The sequence below is a fragment of the Palaemon carinicauda genome, chromosome 3 (assembly GCF_036898095.1).
Source record: "Palaemon carinicauda isolate YSFRI2023 chromosome 3, ASM3689809v2, whole genome shotgun sequence".
Taxonomy (NCBI): domain Eukaryota; kingdom Metazoa; phylum Arthropoda; class Malacostraca; order Decapoda; family Palaemonidae; genus Palaemon; species Palaemon carinicauda.
In genome coordinates, this window is record NC_090727.1 from 132,027,166 (window position 1) to 132,049,972 (window position 22,807).

The 22,807-nt window shown below is 34.4% G+C and overlaps 1 protein-coding gene across 1 annotated transcript in view; it reads left to right on the forward strand.

The window, feature by feature from the left end:
- Positions 1 to 22,807, forward strand: part of gus (gustavus) — a 55,668-nt gene that overhangs the window by 1,919 nt on the left and 30,942 nt on the right. The window contains exons 2-3 of the mRNA XM_068370662.1: positions 399 to 606; positions 4,688 to 4,979. Of these exons, the coding sequence (XP_068226763.1) occupies positions 399 to 606; positions 4,688 to 4,979 (500 nt within the window). The remainder of the gene's footprint in view (positions 1 to 398; positions 607 to 4,687; positions 4,980 to 22,807) is intronic.

Below are 22,807 nucleotides of genomic sequence, written 5' to 3' on the forward strand. Positions count from 1 at the left end.
GAAGGACATAGTCTGAATATTTTTACTATTTTGAGGTATGGTATTAATGTTTATTTTCACAACATTATTGTTATTTTTACTATTTTGAGGTATGGTATTAATGTTAATTTTCACACCATTATTGTTATTTTTACTATTTCGAGGTATGGTATTAATGTTGATTTTCACAACATTATTGTTATTTTTACTATTTCGAGGTATGGTATTAATGTTTATTTTCACAACATTATTGTTATTTTTACTATTTTGAGGTATGGTATTGTTTATTTTCACACCATTATTGTTATTTTTACTATTTTGAGGTATGGTATTAATGTTGATTTTCACACCATTATTATTCTTTGTGGTAATGACAGACTTATCGAGAGCATCTTTTAAAACTTGGTCTTACCTTGCAGGTACGGTGGTAAGCGGTGCGGGAGTGGCGGCGGTGGGGGTCCAGCGGCGGCAGCAGCGGCAGGTGGAGGAGGAGTCGCAACCGTAGGAGTGAGGAGATCGCCCCGCTACGCCACCCAGCAATCGTCGACGTCCCTAGCGGCGGCAGGAAGACCCAGGAGGCATCACGCTAGACCCCTTCACGCACACCACCATAATACTAAACACAAGGTGGGTCTCTCTCTCTCTCTCTCTCTCTCTCTCTCTCTCTCTCTCTCTCTCTAATGAGCACGTGGTTTTGGAGAGGTAAAGGTTTAAAGGCCACTCATGAATGAAAGAGGTAAGGGACAGTGGCATTGCCCTATCGAACAGGACAATACCCTAGAGACTGACCATATATACATATGATCAGCGCCCAAGCTCCCTCTCCACCCAAGCTAGGACCAAGGAGGGCCAGGCAATGGCTGCTGATGACTCGGCAGATAGACGTACAGACTCCCCCAAACCCCCATCCTTAGCTCACAAGGATGGTAAAGTTGCAGCAACCAAAGTAAATGAGTTTGAGCGGGACTCGAACCCCCCAGTCTGACGTTCACCAGTCAGCATGTAAATTTCGATTTGCTTGTTAAGAAATTGTATCTTACAATACTATGTACGGTTGGCTTCATTAATTCCGGTGCACTGACATCTACTTAGCTTCTCTTGAAAGTATACCAGGATTAATGAAGCTAACTGCTAGTTAAAATTGAAAATCTTTTGATGTAACTTCACTCTTTATGGCCAGTACACAATTTATACTGTCATTGTTCCAAGAACATTTTATGATTTTGATACTTCGTTTTGATACATATTAAATCATAGGTGTCTTCATTAACTCCTTAATTGGAAAAGTCTGTTTTATAGCTGGTTTAAAGATGAAGAAAATAACTCCTTACTGTATGTCAATCCATTAGAATTTGTTATTCGTTAACTGCATTATATTCATTATAATGATGTTTTTATAGGGTACCCTTCAAGTATAGAAGTGAAACATTCTGCAAATGACTATCTCTTAATGTTAACTTCTAGTACCTGTGAGAAATTACTAGGTTGTACTATAAGGCATTTACATAAGATTTTCTTGCTTATCAAGAGTCCTGATTAACAAAGCATATGATAAACGAAGGGTCTTCCTGAAAATCACAAGTACCTTATTGAATTTTGTTTAATTATGTAAAGGTTTCTGTTACGTTGAGTATCTACAGTACATATGAAGTTATCTTCTGTTTATTGATTTCCAAAGGTCTACCTTAAGTTAGAAATCAAATATAGTACAGTGTGTCTTAAAAGGTATTGTACACTATAGACCACAATCCAAGCTGCATCACTTTCTGCATTTTACTTTTCATTTGTTACCTTTTGTATTTTCCAACTTGGTTCTCCAGCTCTTCCAAGTTTGCCTTCACCTTTCTCCCCTTTTGAATTTCTCATTTAAGAACAAAATCTTTCAAAAAAGTCTTATGAGAGATCTAAAAGTCACGCTGTGGTCTTGATGCACTACTGTACTTTGTAATGAACAAAATAAAATATAACAGTAGTTTCATTTTCAGTTTAAAACTTTATAAAGCATCAAAATTCCAATATATCACCTGATACCCCATGGAAGTATCATTACTGTACATTCCAACTGTTAAAGAAAATTTTGATTTATATTTTGGTTTGGGTGTCATAGTTTGTAGAGCAAAAGTTTGACATGGTGCTAGTTGATTAGCCTTTGGTATCCCTCGGGATTAGGACTTCAGTGTTTTCCTTCCTAACCTTTCTGCATAGTATTTAAGCATGGTTCAATTAGAACTTTTTACACAGACCAAAGAATCGTCAACTAGGAATAAAACAAATGAGTTGGAAAATCTTTCATCAGGACAAAGGGGCATCCCTTTTTGCTTTTACTTGCCTCAAAAATGTTTAGTAAAGTACAGTAACTCCTCACATGCATTGCATGTAATGCAGTTCTCAAATTAATGATCCTCCTGGCTCTCCATTAAATCTATCAGCATTTTAGTAAAGGTACTGAAACCTCTTGGTAATATTTCAGGTACTGAAATGTTTTGAGCTAGAAAATTACTGCCCCATTTCCCGGACCAAGGAATATAAAATGGCACTAGATATCACACCAGGCATTTTTAAGCTTAAGCCAAGTCACTTCGAGGAGAGTAATCTACGGAAAAACATTTTGGTTTTCAAATGAGACAAAATTAATTTTGTAAGGCTTACTGTATTGTAGTTTAGCTATTCAGGGAAATATGAGGATTTTAAAGTTAGTATAATTTGTGCCTAAATTGCACCTTGCCCAGTCTACTGTAGGCATTTGTAGCACCCCTTCAGTCCTTAGCTGCAATTCCTTTCTAGTGCTGTGCTGTACTGTACTGTATTCTTTACCTCCATTCCTCTCCAACCATTCTATATTAATGTACATACACATATACCAAAGGCACTTCCCCCAATTTTGGGGGGTAGCCGACATCAACAAATGAAACAAACAAAAAAAAAGGGGACCTCTACTCTCTACGTTCCTTCAGCCTAACCAGAGACTCAACCGAGTTCAGCTGGTACTGCTAGGGTGCCACAGCCCAACCTCCCACATTATCCACCACAGATGAAGCTTCATACTGCTGAATCCCCTACTGCTGCTACCTCCGCGGTCATCTAAGGCACCGGAGGAAGCAGCAGGGCCTACCGGAACTGCGTCACAATCGCTCGCCATTCATTCCTATTTCTAGCACGTCTCTTGCCTCTCTCACATCTATCCTCCTATCACCCAGAGCTTTCTTCACACCATCCATCCACCCAAACCTTGGCTTTCCTCTTGTACTTCTCCCATCAACTCTTGCATTCATCACCTTCTTTAGCAGACAACCATTTTCCATTCTCTCAACATGGCCAAACCACCTCAACACATTCATATCCACTCTAGCTGCTAACTCATTTCTTACACCCGTTCTCTCCCTCACCACTTCATTCCTAACCCTATCTACTCGAGATACACCAGCCATACTCCTTAGACACTTCATCTCAAACACATTCAATTTCTGTCTCTCCATCACTTTCATTCCCCACAATTCCGATCCATACATCACAGTTGGTACAATCACTTTCTCATATAGAACTCTCTTTACATTCATGCCCAACCCTCTATTTTTTACTACTCCCTTAACTGCCCCCAACACTTTGCAACTTTGATTCACTCTCTGACGTACATCTGCTTCCACTCCACCATTTGCTGCAACAACAGACCCCAAGTACTTAAACTGATCCACCTCCTCAAGTAACTCTCCATTCAACATGACATTCAACCTTGCACCACCTTCCCTTCTCGTACATCTCATAACCTTACTCTTACCCACATTAACTCTCAACTTCCTTCTCTCACACACCCTTCCAAATTCTGTCACTAGTCGGTCAAGCTTCTCTTCTGTGTCTGCTACCAGTACAGTATCATCCGCAAAGAACAACTGATTTACCTCCCATTCATGGTCATTCTCGCCTACCAGTTTTAATCCTCGTCCAAGCACTCGAGCATTCACCTCTCTCACCACTCCATCAACATACAAGTTAAACAACCACGGCGACATCACACATCCCTGTCTCAGCCCCACTCTCACCGGAAACCAATCACTCACTTCATTTCCTATTCTAACACATGCTTTACTACCTTTGTAGAAACTTTTCACTGCTTGCAACAACCTTCCACCAACTCCATATAACCTCATCACATTCCACATTGCTTCCCTATCAACTCTATCATATGCTTTCTCCAGATCCATAAACACAACATACACCTCCTTACCTTTTGCTAAATATTTCTCGCATATTAATGTAACCTGGGTTTTTCTCCAGTCGTGCATTGCCATTGAGTGATCTCCCCAGCTCTAGGTGCCTATCCTTATGTCCCAAATTCATATTTCTAGTCCAATTCCAATAAGAATGTCAGACCAAGTGTGTCACCTATTTACAGTAGTTGTTAGTCATTTATGATAATATCTAATGTACAGATATGGATTTAAATGCTGTGTCCTTTAGTTTTTTTTTTATTACAGTTTTGTAAAAATTTAATTACAGCTGTGTAGAACTATTTACTTATTATAAGTTTGAGATAAGTTTTGATTATGGTACCAATATATTGTACTACTGTACTGTATTTCTTTTATCATATTTTTGAGCAATTTTGGTATACAGTAAAAGGCACTTTAACCAAATTAAGTTTGACATTTCACCTGTGAATAATTGAATCAGTTTTTGAGTGTGAAGTCTAATAAAACACTTGACTTTTCAGGGAGGTAAATTGAGCACCAATAACGCGTCCTCAAATAAAGTCGACAACATCCCAGTCAGTGGGTTAGATACCAACCAGCAGCACGACAACGCTTCCAATAACGTTGCTACCAATAACGTCACTGGACGTCACAACCAAGACAACACCCCACCACCCCCTTATTCAACTCGATCATCAGCTGCTGCTGCTGCTGCTGCTGCCCATCATCATAATCATCACCACCACACCAATCAGCGCCATACCTCGCGAGGGCCTCGTCGTAACCGGATGAGTATGGGGCAAAAAGTCACAGGTAAGGAGATACAATTTTCCCGTAAAACCACTCTGACACTGGAGTCATATCTCAAAAGATAAAAAGAATTTGTTTGATCAGGCAATTGCCCAACCAGATATTATATTATCCATCCTTACTTAGAGTTATATTCTAATTAGGTTAGATTGTGGGTCAAATAATTGTTTTAGATGAGTGCGTATCCTAAATTATACTTGCGGACACAACCCAAAGGTTGAATCTTGTGGTGCTCTGCCCATAAGTTTTTAATGGTTTCATAAGAAACTTGAGTCTAGAAGGTTTTACAGTTTATAGGCAAGCAACATAGGATATGAATATTTATAAATTCTGGTGGAATTTATAGTAGTAAACTAGCCTTTATCCTTTTTGTTGGTTTTTCCAGAATTAGGGCAGATGGTTGTTTATTTTTCCTGAAGACTTTCAACTATGTCTTTTATGATTTTTAACCCTTCCAACTGGTCTTTCATTTGCTACTTTTAGATCTACTACTGTTCTGACTAATTTTTCTTTACCCTTTCTTATCACATGTTCAGAATATCTCTGATATTCAGCCACTGGTCACTAATGTGTGTGTAACTTACTTATTTACATTATAATTTTCCTAGCCTTTGGCCTGAATTTTGTATATCCAATCCAGACGGCACTACACACTGATTAGCATCAAAATATTCTATAGAAACCATTTAAAAATCCTTTAAAGGACCACATCTTAAATAGTAACACCTAATTTGTGAAGAATCAGTTTGAATGATGTAAGGAATATAAGGGAATAAATGGTTAGAAATCATATGCTAGAAATTAGTCATGTGAGTGTGTGAACATTTAGTGTCTCACAGAGTAGAGGAAAGGTTGAAATGATACTGGAAAATGTTTTTATTTGTTTTCATTTCCAAACCACTTTTATTAACATTTGAAGTACTGTAGTCTGATGTTATAATAAATGATTTAAAGGTCAAGCAGTAACATCATCAGTTTGACACATTACAATATGCTCTCAGGGTTGGGTAAACTCATACTGTATATTGAAATTTTAATGTATAAGCTTAGGCTGCTATACAAGCAAGAAGTTTATATATCAGAAAATTACACCAATTATTAGTATTACCAGCAATAAGCTACATGCAACCCAAATTGGAAAAGTAGGATGTTATAAGTCCAAGGGCTCCTATAGGGTAAAGTACCCTGGTGAGGAAAGGAAATGAGGAAATAAATAAACTATATAAGTAATAAATGATGAATATAAAATATCTTGATCAGTAACGTTAAAGTAGATCTATGATATATAAACTATGAAGAGTATTGGCTTCTTCAACATAAAAACATTTGCTGCAAATTAGAACTTTTGAAGTTCCACTAATCCAACTGCCTAATCTGGTCACAGCTGAAATAAAACTTTTAGAATACTGTATAGTATTGACCCTTATGATTGGGATGGTAAAACTGAGAATTAACTGCATACCGAGTACTACGTACAGGATGGCACAGTCTGGAAAGATTTAAATACAAAGGATGGTCAGAATTATGAAAAATCTAATGCAACATTCAACAATCATTGTACATTTAATTATAAAGCCATTAACTAAGGTTATGGTATCCTTATGAAGCACTCCATGCGTATAAAACTATTTACGAACTATTGATATTTTATTTTTTCAGTGTCAAGTTACGTACAGTTTTTCATTTGCGATACTTTGTTCAATCATCATCATCATCTCCTCCTATGCCTATTGACACAAAGGGCCTCGGTTAGATTTCACCAGTCGCCTCTATCTTGAGCTTTTAAATCGATACAGTACTTCTCCATTCATCATCTCCTTCATCGTGCTTCAAAGTCCTCTTTGTTCAATAGAGGTTTGGAATTTTTATACTTCTTAGGAAGTGGGTTATTCTGTATACAAGTAATTTTAATTGATAGGGTCTTTCTTGATGTAATCAATCAAGCTAGATTGTAGAACATTGTGAAGGAGGGTTTTAGTTTACTCATTTTTGTAAGCATCAAGATAACAGCCCTATTCCATGCACAAAAGTAAGATGCGTAAAAATATTTGTATGATTCATGGCAAACGAAATATTCACTTAAAGCAAAGGTAAATATGATGGACTAAGAAATATTGCATACAGTATTCCTAAAAAGACTGAAATAGCTACATGTGTCTGATCACCCATAGTATAATACTGTACTCCATTTCAATTACTCCTTTATTGTACCAGTATTAAGGTAGCATGGTATTGCCGTAGATTACCAGCCATATCATATGAAGTCTTATATGTTTAAGAACATCTGGACAGGGTAATGGATGAACTAAGAATTCTGCCATAGTATTTGATTTTTAATTGTAGGTGTCAAATTGAAAACAAGGCACATAGTAACCAAGGAAAGTAATTCATAAAGTTCTTTAGAAGCCTTTCATGTTTGTTGATTATCATTTTAACTTTGTATCTTGCAATTTACTCATAATCTACTTTACCCTGAGTGGTACTCTATTGTTTTCCCATATTTACCTTCATAAAGTAGGTTGTGTTTTGGTTTGGTCTGTTGGTAAGGGAGGGGATTAGAGTGGGAGTAATTGGGATGCTACGGTTCACCCTTGTTAGAGAGGGGTCATTATCAGATTATCAGGCAATCTCTTTAGATGCTGCTCATGGGTATTTTTTTAATTTTTCTTACAGTATGGGTTGTGTGTTCTCATTATTAATATGATAGGTAAGCCTCCACAAAATAGTATGCTCTTATGTAGACCCTAGAGAAGTTGATGAAAATGTAAGAAAATTTTCAGTATGCTTTAAAAAAACAGATGTAAGCATAAATAACCTCCATTTGAGATATATAGTCTTAACATTTATAAGCAAAGGTGCATTATATTTTAGGTCACATGCTAGCCTCTTATGAACTAATTTTCTTTTGGCTTACTTATGACAGTGAGAGAACTGTTGGAGAGGTAGGTCCAGCATGAATGAAATGGAGAGATGTTTAGTTAACTAGTAAATTGAATTATCCCATTATTGACTATACTGTAAGTCATGCTGTAGGTAAACAAGGCCTAGATTGCTTCATATTGGCACTGAAATTGAAAATGGAAGTTTGGAAAATTTGTTCGCCAAGAAGGATAAGATTCATGACCAGAGTATGGTAGGAAGGTCTTAAGGTAAATGAGGAATTTGCTGAGATGTGGTATCTAGTGGCGGTTAAAATTATTGAGATGGATTAGACATTTAATCTGAAGAAATGAGGATCTGTTGGTCAGGAAAGCATTAGACAAAGAAGTAGAAATAAAAGAAGGAAAGACAAGGGAATTAAGACCTTACAGGATAGCGAATGAATTTCTTGTTTGACCTCTCCTGGAATAGTTGACAGAAAAATATTTAGATATGCTAGTGATTACAGTATTGACATGCCATTAGCTTGACATTGTCCAAAAGCATTCCTGCCTATCTAAGTTTATATGGAAAGGCTGTATTATAATGGACCTCTTTTATAACTTATGCATTCAGTTAACAAAGTAGTGTGTGAGTATTTTACAGGAGTATGGAATTGGCAAAATTCTTTATAGTCAACTTATGAAGCTCAGCAATTCTGTTGATGGAAAACTTGGTTCTCAATTTTGAATTGTGATATCAGTCCTCCATTTATTAGCACAATTCAAAATGAAGACATAAAAGTTAAAGTACATCAGTGAATCTCCCTAATGTGCATTCACTGTTCCTTCTCCTTAAGGAACAAATTTGACCATATACTCTAAAAGAATCCCAGACTTGCCCTTCCAGGTACGATGCTCCCTATTCTTATGGGTAGCTGTCACCTGGGGATAGGTGACTTGGTTAAATGTTTTGTTTCCTTTATTCTAGATGTTAACTCGGTTGTTGATCATTCCCGTGAATTGTGATTATTTTCTGATGATTTTTAGTTTGATGATATCTTATTTCTTGTGGGATAGTAAAGTTTGTCTCCTAATTTGACTTGGCTCTAAATAAAATATAGATAAGCTGTACTAGATATACTGTGGGGAAAAGAGTGAGGGATATTTGTAGCTGGAAATGTAATCTTTTTACCCTATGTATGATTTGGGAACAAATAGGAATACTAGATGTTGAAGAGAAGGCACTTGGTGTTTCGCCTAGCCATTGAATCAAGGAAGTTATGCATTGTAATTCAAAACCACAGCATTAAATGTTCCTAATTAAGCAATTTAGTTCCCATCCTTTGGTTATACCTCTTGATTTAGAGCAGAGATGTCAATAGTATGTAAAGCTAAGATTTTGATAAGTACTGTTATTACTGTACGAAAATCCTTATTTGCAATGATAATGTCACATAAAGGATTGACACAAGGGTATGGATGGTTTTTAAAGGTCTTTGCTGTAAACTTACCACTCTAGGGACATTCTTTTTGCTGTATCTTAAGTTGTTCCAATTAAAATACAGTATTTACTTTTTAGGTTTTCATTTATTAGTTGAGAACAAATTATTTTGGCGTGCAACTTAGAAATTTTAGAAGTCTGACTTAGTTGTTATGTTTTAACTTATTTACAATGTCGTGATGTAACTAGTACGGTGCTATTGAGCCGTATTAGTATTAACATCTGCGGGATTCCTGCCTAGGTAATTTTTAAAAAAGGAGTGAGGATGTGGACAGCACAGCACCTCTGCAAATTTTTTTTTTGCAAAAGCTAAAACCTATTATGAATACTGGCAAGCAAGACAAAGTCAGTTATAGGAGAAACCCTTAGTGCCAATCGTACGAAATGTTCATAGAATCTGCGGATGGTTGAACAATGTACAAAAATGATAATGGTGAGGGTAAGGATGTTATAACACTGCAGTATTGACACCCAGTTGCATTGATTTGAAATGCGTGCGAAGTCATGGGCCAATATAAGTTTCTAAGCAATCCTCCACTAAAGTTTATTTGCTTGCATGGAGATTTCGTTGTATATTGGGTCAGTCACCAAATGTCAGCAGCTTAGATTGTACATTTCCTTTTTGTTTTAATCTAATAATAACAATTATGATGATGATATCTCTGGAAAATTAATGTTATATAACCCATACTGTAACCAGAACTCTGATTAAATATTCTGGGAGTATGAGAAAGGATTTTAAAAAAATATATAGACATTTGAAAGAACTACTTATCACGGTAATTGCTAGAATTAGGTACACAATTAAAAAAATTTAAAAGTAGCAAAGGTTTTTATAATGAATATGCAATATGTAGATCTGGATTCAAAACATTCCCCACTTAATGTAGCCAAAACATTCACAGCTTTTAAGGAGTAAATAAATAAGGGTGTAAAATAAAGGTATGGGGAGTGATAGACTACAGATACAATTACTAACTGGTGCATCTCTATTAATACTGGATTAGTCTTCCATCACAATGCACTTACAGTACTTCCTATATGGGTTTAAAGGTTTAGCAGTAATGCAGAAATATTCTTTAGATGCAACTGGAAGCAGCGTGAAATTCATACAGATTTTGGTAAAAATTACAACATTGTAGAAGTAAATAGATAGTTAATGAAGATCTATTTTCATGAATTCAGTAACTTCTTTTTCTAGTAAGTTTACCGGGTAGTCACTGTGAACATGATTTATAGATTATACAATGCAGTAAGTCATTGTAAAGTAACTGATAAGAATTTTTTTATAATTACAGTATTTATACAGTACTAATATGTAAACCCCATAAAATTATCACGTTGGCAGCTGAAGAATTATCATTTATATTTTATGAACTTTTTATGCTACCCTTCCAAAGTTAAACTAGGTTAAATAATGATTTTTTATATTCAGGTTTAATTAGACATTGAGCAACCAACATAAAAATCAATAATGAGGCAGCTTGTTAATATAATCCAAACTAAGGATTTAAATATTTTGACAACAAGTAAACGATATACATTTTACCTCCTTTTTTATTAAAAAAAAAATATCCGTAGCATTTTTCCACGTCTGTCTATCATAAACCATTATTCTTTTACATTTCCAAATCCCCTGAAATAACAAAATTTTATTTTGCCAATTATCCTCAAGTTAAAATACATTAAAATGGTTCTAAAAGGATTCAAGCAATTTTTCAAAGGAAAGTAAGCGAAAATTACAGCACAGTATATAGCAAATTAGGTGTGGTCCTTGAAAAATCTTTAATATTATTAGTCCCAACATAGGAAAGGATGAAAGCTTATTAGGATTATTATTGTTTTTACTTCAACTGAGACTCTATAGTCAAAATTATCTGCCTAAACAGTAGCTTCGCCCATTGCTATATCATAATGATTACGTTTAGCTGATTGGTATTGCAAAGTTGGTCCATTTGTCTCCTTTCAATTTTATTAATTTTTGTAATGCTCTAACAAATTGAAAGAAAAACATTTGACGATTGTCCAATGGAAACGTGTTACCCAAAGAAGTAACTAAATGAACTATATATCTTTCTTATAATTAAGAAATAATCAGGAAGCATTCAGGTTACTAGATTTTGTAAAAGAAGCACCCAATCATGCTTTGGATTCTATTGAATGCATGTACTCGATTTACTTCACTTAGATTACAGGAAAATTATGATTATTGGTAGATATCAGATAAAGTATCTACACCATTCTCAGTAAAATGCAAAGACTATCTCAGAGGTGTGTACACTGGTATGTCTTACCAATTTCAGGTAATATTAACACATTTGGTTACTGTATATTCTTAAAACTAGGTACATTGTAAGCTTTCACGCTTTTGTTGCAATAACAAGCATATTCTTTGGAATGTAGACCTAAATTTAACAAATACAGAAATGTGAAAAATATAGTACAGCCTGAACATTTTCACAGCATGGGCCATGAGAAGTTAACTCGGCATGTATCCTGTATTTTAAGGAATACAGTACTGTACTGTAAATTGAGGAACTACCCCTCAATAACAACATTTTGTGCAAGCTCATGGTGCAACTATTAATTCAAAATATAAGGATCTAGTGTGTTCACTTCTACTGCACTTATTCCAGTTATTATGTATTTTTCTCCACAAATAGGCAGCATCCAATTGTTCTTGAGTGGAAATTTTAATTTAACTACTGTACAGTATATTTTTTTTTAGCTTTTAGATTAGGACTTTAGAATAGAGATTTATGATACCTAAATATACAGTATTTTCTTATAAAAGGCAATGCATCACAACAGATACAGGTATAGAGGAAAATGCAAATTGAGTTTAGAAATTGGTATTGGCATATGATACTGTTATTCCTTCAAAATTTAAGAATTGAATATGTAAGATTAACCTTGCAATGGTTAATACTTTTCCTATTATTGGAACTGAATGTTTTAATCTGTTTCATTTTGAATTTTTTTTTCTGTATGGGATAATTTATTTAGACCTATTCAAACAAAAGCTACTTTATTTATAGGGCTGTTCATGATCATAAAATAATTAAGCTGTATCATCTTAGTATTCCGAAATCCTTACAGTGAAAATGCTGTTAATAAATATGTACAGTATATCATCAAAAGGGGTTGCATTTTTCACATTTCTGCCAACAAATATTCAAACAAGATTTGATAACCTATTTGATTTGGAAGAGTTAAAAATATGAAGTCGTTTCCGTACAAGAGTCGAGCAATAATCACAGACTTTTTGGAGAGGAAGATCTTATGCAGTGGCCAGTGGTAAACTGCAACATCATATGTAGGCTATACAGTACTGTAATTGTTTAAAAAGCAAAATTATTAACCTAAGAGCTCCAACAGACAAAGCAGACCAGATTTGGGAAGAGAATGGAATAAGAATGAATTCTGTTAGAGAGATAACAAAGAACATAGTAGATCAACCAGTTAAAACTATGAAGTAACTCGTGTCAGCATGCTCACTAATGTCTTTACTACTAGTTTGATTTTTAAGTTCCAACAAACAATCACATGTCTAGTTAGGTCATTCCATAACAGAGTCACTGTTTGAACAAGATTTATAGAAAACTGGTAAATAGCCAGAGGAAAATGCAAAACATAAAATTAACATGTCTATTACTACATGGTTGGTGATTGTCTTGGAAATTTTAAATGTTCATAATGATTTGAATTATGTGGACATGCACAAGGAGCTAATCAATTTATAGTGCCAGTGATTGATTCTATTGTCTGGAATAAGCACTTTTAAGTGAAGCTAAAGTTTTATTGAACAATTTTAATATGTGAGACAGCTGCTGAAGACCAACCCAAAGATCCATGTTTAAAACAAGGCAAAATTGAAGAACAAAATTTCTTCAGGTCAGAGATGTCTTCAGAAATTTGTAGTCAAGAGTGATGCATATGATTTTATATACTGTATGTATTTATTTAGGGACACATTATTATGTAGGTATAGATTTAGTCTTCCTGTCTCCCATGATTATCCTATATGGAATGATCTTCCTAATTGGATAATTGAATCAGTAGAACTTCAAAAGTTCTGACACAAGTCTTTTTATAGTTTATATTTGAAAGATGTGTTTTAATATCGTTACTCTTCATAAAATATTTTATTGTTTTAATGTTGTTACTGTTCTTAAGATATTTTATTTTGATTTTTTATTACTTTTCTCATAGTTGGTTTATTTCCATTCCTCAGGGGCTATTTTCCCTGTTGGAACCCTTGGACTTATAGCATCCTGCTTTCCCAACTAGGGTTGTAGCTTAGCTATTAATAATAATAATGCTGTAAACGTTCTACTCAAAAACATCAAGGTTACAGTTTACAGTTTGTCTAATGACCTTGTAACCATCCTCTTACGGTATAGATTTGAGCTTTGGATACAGTAAGCATCTAAAGTTAGACATATAATATAGGAATGTAGACCTCAGGTTGCTGGATCCCTTGATAGAGATTAGTTGAAATTAGTGTATGATGCAAATAATGGGGAATGAAATTGAACCTAAACAAAACTCTAAAGTATGATTGTAAGTAGATTTAGGATATTGGCTCCTCAACATAAAGATCTTTGCATTGATAAGATTTCTTTCAAAATATTAGGTGTGATTCCTGATTGTAAATTTACTGCTGAGAAACACATTCGGTCTGTTTCTTACTCAGTTGCACAAAAATTGGTTTATTGAGAAAGTCTTTTAAGATTTTTGGTTATCAATCTCTCCTTAAGAAATTTTTGAATTCTTTCATTCTACCTTGTTTAGTTTTTTTCTTCTATGTGGTGTTCAGCTACTGACTCTCCTCTTAATTTTATTGGATAGAAACTTGGAAAATATTTTGTAAATGTTAGCTGCGGCATTTCATAGTCATGTGATGATTTTAGATTTGTTGAACTATTCATGCCAAGCATAATTTTTTTTATAGAGCCTTGCTGGAAATGTTGACCCCAGACAGTTCAGAAAATTGTCAGGTCATAAATCGAAATGGTGAACTATACTAATGTCGAAAATTACTTGTTCCCTGCAGAGGTCATAGAATTTCATTATTATTATAAGAAGGATGTGATATTTCTTTATTCATATTTAAGTGCCACGCTTTTACTTTGCTTTGCTCCTTATTTTGTTAGAATAGAAATATAGATTTTAATGCATTAAATTTTTGTCCATTGTATTATGTTAGTGACTTATCATTTTTTAAATTTTGCTACATTATATTTGAACTGAATTAAATAATTTTGTATTTCATTTGGCCTCTGGAAATACTTGATGCTGAAAATGAAAATATCTGAACTATTATTGATAGATATCAAGATGTGCTGAACCATGGTACCTGTACTTTAATGTTATTTTTTAAAACAATAATTCTCAAAACTTCAATTCTACAGTAGAATATGGTTTACGCATAGTTAAAATGTGTAATCTGTTTGGAAAAGTTTGAATTACTTTCATAGCCACTCATCAAATTCAGTAAAAATAATTTTGTATTTTAAAGAGACTAACCAATATATTGCAAAAGTAGATAATCTATTTCATGTTTACCTTTTGGGTTCATCTATTGGAAAAATGAATTGTGTATTGCCTGGTTACTTTTTTTTTTCTTTAATCCATTATCTTATTTTTTTATTCTAGTTAATTTCTGATATGGCTCCAGTGTTATGTATTACCATATAAATTTAAAACTGTTCTCATCTTAATGCCCCGTAAATTTATCACATTCTCTTGGTTGACAATTTTTTTTTTAATAAAAAAAACCTTACTTTGAAAATGTTTCATTGAAATTGGTTATGAAATATGGAAGAAAACACCGGTATTATTATTTTGTGTCAAAATTTTACAGTTCCTGTTATTCGGTTATTTACTCGTATGTGTAGGTCTCTCTCTCTCTCTCTCTCTCTCTCTCTCTCTCTCTCTCTCTCTCTCTCTCTCTCTTTTATGTTATTCTGTATCTGAAGCTGAACTGTCATTTCCACAATTTCTGCTGTACGACTGTTGGATTTTAGAATCAAAATAATTGAAATTATTAGCCTGAAATATTATTCAGTACGAGACCAATATATATATATATATATATATATATATATATATATATATATATATATATATATATATCAAATTTGCCATATATATTTTTGATACATTGATGTCTGGATTCTCTTAACGACCTCGGGATCAGAGCCCCAGGCGAAATCACACAAAGACGAGAGCTTGTGACCGGCCGGGAATCGAACCCTGGTTTTGTCACTGTCTATACAAGCTTGCCGACCAGGGTTCGATTCCTGGCTGGTCACAAGCTCTTGTCTTTGTGTGATTTCGACCTGGGTTCGATTCCCGGCCGGTCACAAGCTCTTGTCTTTGTGTGATTTCGCCTGAGGCTCTGATCCCGAGGTCGTTAAGAGAATCCAGACATTAATGTATCAAAAATATATATGGCTTATTTGAATATGAAAAACACGTCTAAATGTGCAAAATTTATCATATATATATATATATATATATATATATATATATATATATATATATATATATATATATATATATATATAATGTGTGTGTGTGTGTGTGTGTGTGTATTTAGGTAGTTAGCTTGCGTGTGAGAGCTTCAATAATTAGCAGCGGATTTGGAGAGAAAATACGGTTGGGGAGGAAAACAGTCAAATTACTCATTTCTAGCCAACTTATATAATTAGGTGACGTCACAAACATATGCCTCCTGTCTGTGATATATATCAGTCGTGTTAGAAATATTCGTATAGTTTTTGCCATACGTTGCTGTTGGAAGGAGACGAATCATAGCCTCTGCTATGAAGAGAATTTGACAAGACTATTTTAACACGTAGTTGCTGTAATAGACTACTCGTTTAAATGGGAATTGCTACAAAGTGCGCATTTATACATGCTAGTTTTAAGTCGTGCTTGACCATTCATCTGAAATACGAGTTGAAGGCTTATGTTTATATATCGGTGAGTTGTCTGACTAGACTACAAAATAAGTTTTCTTATGTAATAATCAATTTTGATACTATGATGTATAGGATAACTCTTTCTCTCTCTCTATCTCTCTCTCTCTCTCTCTCTCTCTCTCTCTCTCTCTCTCCCTCTCCCCTTAATTCACGAACTGTGATACTCTTTCTCTCTCTCTCTCTCTCTCTCCCTCCCTCTCCCCTTAATTCACGAACTGTGATATTATGATGTATAGGATAACTCTCTCTCTCTCTCTCTCTCTCTCTCTCTCTCTCTCTCTCTCTCTCTCTCTCTCTCTCTCTCTCCTTAATTCATTACTTCTCATATCGTTTATTTCCTATATTCCTTTCCTCACTGGGTCATTTTCCCTGTTGGAGCCCTTGGGCTTACAACGGCCTCCTTTTCCTACTTGGGTTGTAGCTTAGCTAGTGATAATAATATTTTATATATGTATATCAGATTATTTGATGCGGATAAAGAGTTATTAGGAATAATATGAATGACATTATTTTGCGTTGTATACCAGTTTAAAAGTTACCATTATAATGGTTCAATAACTTAATTTCATACATCTGTTTAATCAAATTATCATATGACGCCATAGATAGTAGTACATAGTACCACGTTTATTGAATAATCTCACCATACCTCACGGGGAGTAGTACACGATGTGTAATGTGACAGTGAAGCCACGTTTTCCGCAAGTGTATTTATATATACGTGTTCGTGGTGTTATGTTGAAAGTTGAATGGTTCTCCACATCTGGCTCAGCGCCAACTGGTGACGTCATGTCCTCGCCACGCTTGCCAACCTTCCAGACCTCATTATGGATTTTTGCCCGATACCTCGGAACATTTCCACTGACTCGCACTTTTGTATCATTAGACATTCGCCTTTCGCAACGTTTGTCTCAGTGTTCCGTAACGAGGAACATTTAAACGTTAGAGAAAACGTTATCTGAAGCGTCATTGTCCCTTTGCTATCCTGAGAACTTTTAAATGGCCTCCCGTTTATGGCGTTTTGAATTCTGAGAACGGACGTGCGCTGGCCTCGAATGTTCCAGCGCTGTTAAACATGTCTGGAAATATGGGATTTCTTCGTAGGTCTCCCTCCCTGTTTTGTAACTACTGGAGGCGCGCATGTGACTCATTGCATTTTCCCCGTGTTTGCGTAGAAGCTAAGAGGCCTCCTTCATGGAAATAACGGAAGGATTTGTCTGGATAATGGGAACAACGTACAAACGTCGGAACTTCCGATCCACGTAGAAGTAATTTCCCCGAGATATTCACATCTGTGGTTTAAATGTGTGTGTGTATATATATATATATATATATATATATATATATATATATATATATATATATATATATATATATATATATAAATGTATGTATGTATACACATATATATACAATATATAATATATATATATATATATATATATATATATATATATATATATATATATATATATATATATATATATATATGAGAGAGAGAGAGAGAGAGAGAGAGAGAGAGAGAGAGAGAGAGAGAGAGAGAGAGAGAGAGAGAGAGAGAGACTATATATTGGGTTAAACTAATGAATTACCCCCTAAAAAAACAAATACACACAAGATTTCCAATCTGCACATATGGTTACTATTGAAATATTTAAATGGAGAAGGTCTCGATTGTATAAGTAACTGTAGAAAAGCGTGAAACAAATCTTATTTCTGTGGGTCTGTCCTTTTTCTACCGGTCTCCTTTCCCTAAAAATTTATGGGAATTATTTACACGTGTCTTGAGAAAACCAAGATATATATAGTATATTTTGTATTATGAATGAATAAGGGAATGTATTCAAATTGTAGGAAGGGTAAAGCCTGGATGAGAGGAAGGTATACATTTTTTGGAATTGTATAATCATCAACCACGTAACATAGACTAGATAAAAGAAAAAAAAACTGGTTTACCTACTTCTAGGAAATAGCTTTAGGAAAACGGAGTAGGGAAAAATCCACTGCGTTCAGAAAGAATTATTATTTATAAAGAATATTTTACATTTTAGATTGCATTATCAGCTGTTTTCGTTTTTCATGAAATGGTCTAAAGAAACTAAACAATTTCGTTTTTTTTTTTTTTTTTTTTTTTTTTTTTTTTTTTTTTTTTTTTTTTTTTTTTTTTTTTGTGAATGAGAGGGCTGTGAATGATTTGTTCGTAATGAACGTATTACTATTTTGGTAATTTTCATCTGCATAAGACTCTTTAACCCTATTCCAAATATTCGTCTTTAATTAATAGAAAAATGTAATCGACTGTGACCACATTCACCCATTCTATGTACAGGTATTGTAAATGGCCTATTGACCCCATGATACTCAGTTTCCTTTTGGGGGGTGGGGGTGATTTTCAAGCGAACCCAGTGAAATCCCAGGCTTGTGTTAATTTCTCGAACAGCTGTTAAGTCTCAGAAAGTTTCTCACATAGGGTCTTATCCCTGACCCAGCAATTAAAGGGTAAAATGCCTTGTTTCCCCCTTTGAATCTCACCACAGGTAGCTTTGCCTTACGGTGATTAATGTTCCAGATATAGTGATACTTTAATCCAGCTAGTAGGCCTACTTTACAATTTGTAGGGTGTGTTTGTCCACTAGGTTGTTTATGACATAGGTTGAAAGTTAACTATTTCACTTTCCGCCCTCCCTTATTCTTTCTCCCACGTTATCAAACCGTTCTCGTGTGATTCAAGCCACGTGTATGGGCTCTCTCTCTCTCTCTCTCTCTCTCTCTCTCTCTCTCTCTCTCTCTCTCTCTCTCTCTCTCTCTCTCTCTCTCTCTCCTTTGGATATTCAAATATTATTTCACGAATAAAATTTTTTTCATCTTTGAAAAGGATTCTCGTTTATAGCTGCTCTTCCTTTCAAGAAAATTCTCTCTCTCTCTCTCTCTCTCTCTCTCTCTCTCTCTCTCTCTCTCTCTCTCTCTCTCTCTCTCTCCTCTCTCTCTGAAATGTATTGACTGGTAGAATGACGTCATGGAGATTCACGTGGACTACTCAAGTTTCAGATTAAATATATAATTTTCATATAGCTATGAAGATTAAAATTATATTCTTTTTTAGTAGTTGTGAATCCTTCTACTGTTCCAACATCTTAGCATTTTCCTACAATTGAATTGTTATTCTTTTTTTCACACACGTGTTTTCTCAGTATATTTTTCCAGAATGATTTCAAGTAAAATGAGAATCGCCCAAAGTATCTCGTATTGAAGAATCGTGTAAATGTAATCTCGCTCTATTTCCTGATTATTTTCTAGTCAAATTTTAATAGTTATTTGGGGCATGATTCCGTCTTAATACGATGAATTAAGATGTAATGAATATATTTTAGTTCGATTTTATTACCTCTTTAAGTCATAAAGTTGTGTAGAATTCCATCCATGTTTGATATAATTTCTCACTTGTGAATGGATGCAAGCCATATATTAGCTTTAAATTTTACATTTATTTTTAATGGAAAACTCAATCGAGTTCATGCGGCTGAGCAAAAAATCATAGTGAAATCAAGGTATAGAAAAATCTATTTCGCGTCATAGATTTTAAACATTTTCTGCATTCCTTCAAGTATTTTTAACATTGCATGTCGACAGACGTTTAAACTGTGCACCGTCTGCAAATCTATACAGAAGACAAAGTCATGTATCGTCATCCACTGTCTTGGATTAGAGTTCTCTTGCTTGAGGGTACACTCGGGCACACTATTCTATCTAATTTTGTTGAAGTCTTTATAGTTTATATAGGAAATATTTATTTTAATGTTGTTACTGTTCTTAGAATATATTATTTTTCCTTGTTTTCTTTCATCACTGGGCTATTTTCTCTATTGTTTTATCTAATTTGGTTGAAGTCTTTATAGTTTATACAGGAAATATTTATTTTAATGTTGTTACTGTTCTTAGAATATTTTATTTTTCCTTGTTTCCTTTCCTCACTGGGTTATTTTCTCTTGTAGCCCCTGGGCTTATAGCATCCTGCTTTTCCAACTAGGGTTGTAGCTTAGCAAGTAATAATAATAATGATAATAATGATAATAATAATAATAATAATAATAATAATAATAATAATAATGATAATAATAATAATAATAATAATAACAACAACTGGTATGGAAGCAGCACCTGGGTTGGGGCCAAACCAAGTAGTTTGGTCTCCTCTCTTAAAGGATGGATTCAAGAAGTAGGTTTTCGGGAGGTCATGGAACAGCCATTGGGTGGGCATGTGGGTGTGGGGTTAGCCGTACCCCAAATCTTCCCCTCTCCCATCCCCTTCCTCCCCCCCCCCCCCTACCCAGAGTCTAACCAGTTTACCAGGCTACTAGAACGTAGATGAATGACCTTTGTGGAGGGCACAAAGAGACTTCAAAACATCGTTACAACTTCCTTCAGACTCCTGTGATGGTGTGAGGATGCAGTGCTTGATTTTTGTTTTATAAGGACGGCGGTAGTTTAGGTAATAAAGCTTGGGCTTGGGGCATACTGGTAGAAAATTCGTGTTAGTGTTTTCTTTATTTTTATATTCATTTTGTATATATTCATAAAAAGTCTTATTTTAGATATATTAGTTGAAATTAAAACCTCTATCATACAGAGTATATATTTTGAACTTTTAATATTATCATCATTATCATTATTAATAGTAGTGGTGGTGGTAGTAGTAGTAGTAGTAGTAGTAGTAGTAGAAATGCTGAATATTACATTTGAAAAATCGACCAAAATGGGCGAATAAAAGCAGACTGCCATAACCAGCAGAAACTGAGTTATGATAAAAAAAAAATCGAAGCTTATAATCAGTTGAAATCAAGTTTCAACGAAAACTGGAAAATTCCATTTTTTTACAAATATGACGCAAACGGACATATTCCAGTTCTTCAGCGAATTTTTTTTTTTCTAATTCTATGACGCAAATTTATCCTTGATGTCATCCTGGTTAGCACAAGCTTTATTCATTTTCCCATGTTGGGCAATTGCTGGATTGAAGCATAGAAATATTAAGGCTTCGCGAAATGTCCAACATATCTACTCAAAGGCAATTGTCATCAACCAATATAAAGCCTATTATTTGGTAAAGAAGGGGAACTCTCTCTCTCTCTCTCTCTCTCTCTCTCTCTCTCTCTCTCGTATAATGGTGTGGTTTGCTTTTATGTTGATCAGTTTAACATGTTTCTTTCCGTAGGTTCTTTTACCAATTTGTTTAAAATCGCGATTATTATGTAATCTTATTGGTTTCATTCTTTATTTATGTTTTACGCTATTCTTTACTGCCTCATTTCGTTTTTCGTACTGGATTAATTTCCCTTTTGTGGCCGCAGGGATTGTAATAATAATGATGATTATAATACTGATAATATTATAGCCTGTTTCACGTTAGTATTTTCATCTTTCTATTGTATTTATTATATAATCTTTAATATTAATAGGATGGTACATTTCGACCCAAAAAATGCCAAAGTAGTAAGATCGTGTATCATGAAAGGTATATAAATAAAAATTAAAGCATATCAAAGTTAATACATTATGCTCCTCACTGCTTGTTTTACAAACACGATCTATTTCGGCACACGGAGGAAAGCACGGTGCGCCAATGGGTCAGTATTTCCCCCGAACTGAAACAAACCAAGATGTTATCTACTTTTACTTTGCCCAAAGTTAGCGCTGATTCGTAGAAACATAGTGTTTTAATTAATGTTAGTTGCAATGATACATTGCAAAATTTCTCCAGTGCAGTATTTCATAAAAATGTAGGTGCAACATTTCTTTATTGCCGCGTTTCATAAAGTAATACTTGTGTGCTCTGCTTTTATTAACAGTTTGTATATTGAATTGGCGTACATGCTTGTTTATTTACATATCGGGTATTAATTCAGTCACAATATGGAGAAAGCAAATGGTATCCTGGAATTCATTTACAGGATATGAAAATTCTTGTATATATGTGTAGTACGATTTTGTGTTGAGTATTTAGATAATTGTACAAAATATTGTTTCTCCCAAAATAATTTTCTTCATTGATTTATGAATTTGTTTGGAACTATCACACTCTGTCTTTTTTAAAAAAGAACTAAATTCTACATTGATATACTGTATAAGATAATTGAATGGGTTATTTCGGGTTTATTTCAGCCATTCCAAATTGATAAACAACTAGTAAAATATCTCAAGTTGAAAACATTTATATCTTCTGTAGATTATCACTTATTATCTTCCAAGTGATAAACGGAAAAATACTCAATTTTATCAAAATAAGACGTTCTAGGAGTGAATAGTTATTTCTAAGTGGTTTCAAAGTACGACAATTATCTGATAGTGTAAGAGGTCAGAGGTTAGATGTTCGATAGACAAGTTTACTAATGCGTGGTCATTGCTTGAATTGGTGACCGCAGGGGAAAGAAAAGCAGACCGCATGAAAGCCTTCTATTTCAACGTCATTTTTTTTTAGAGTCA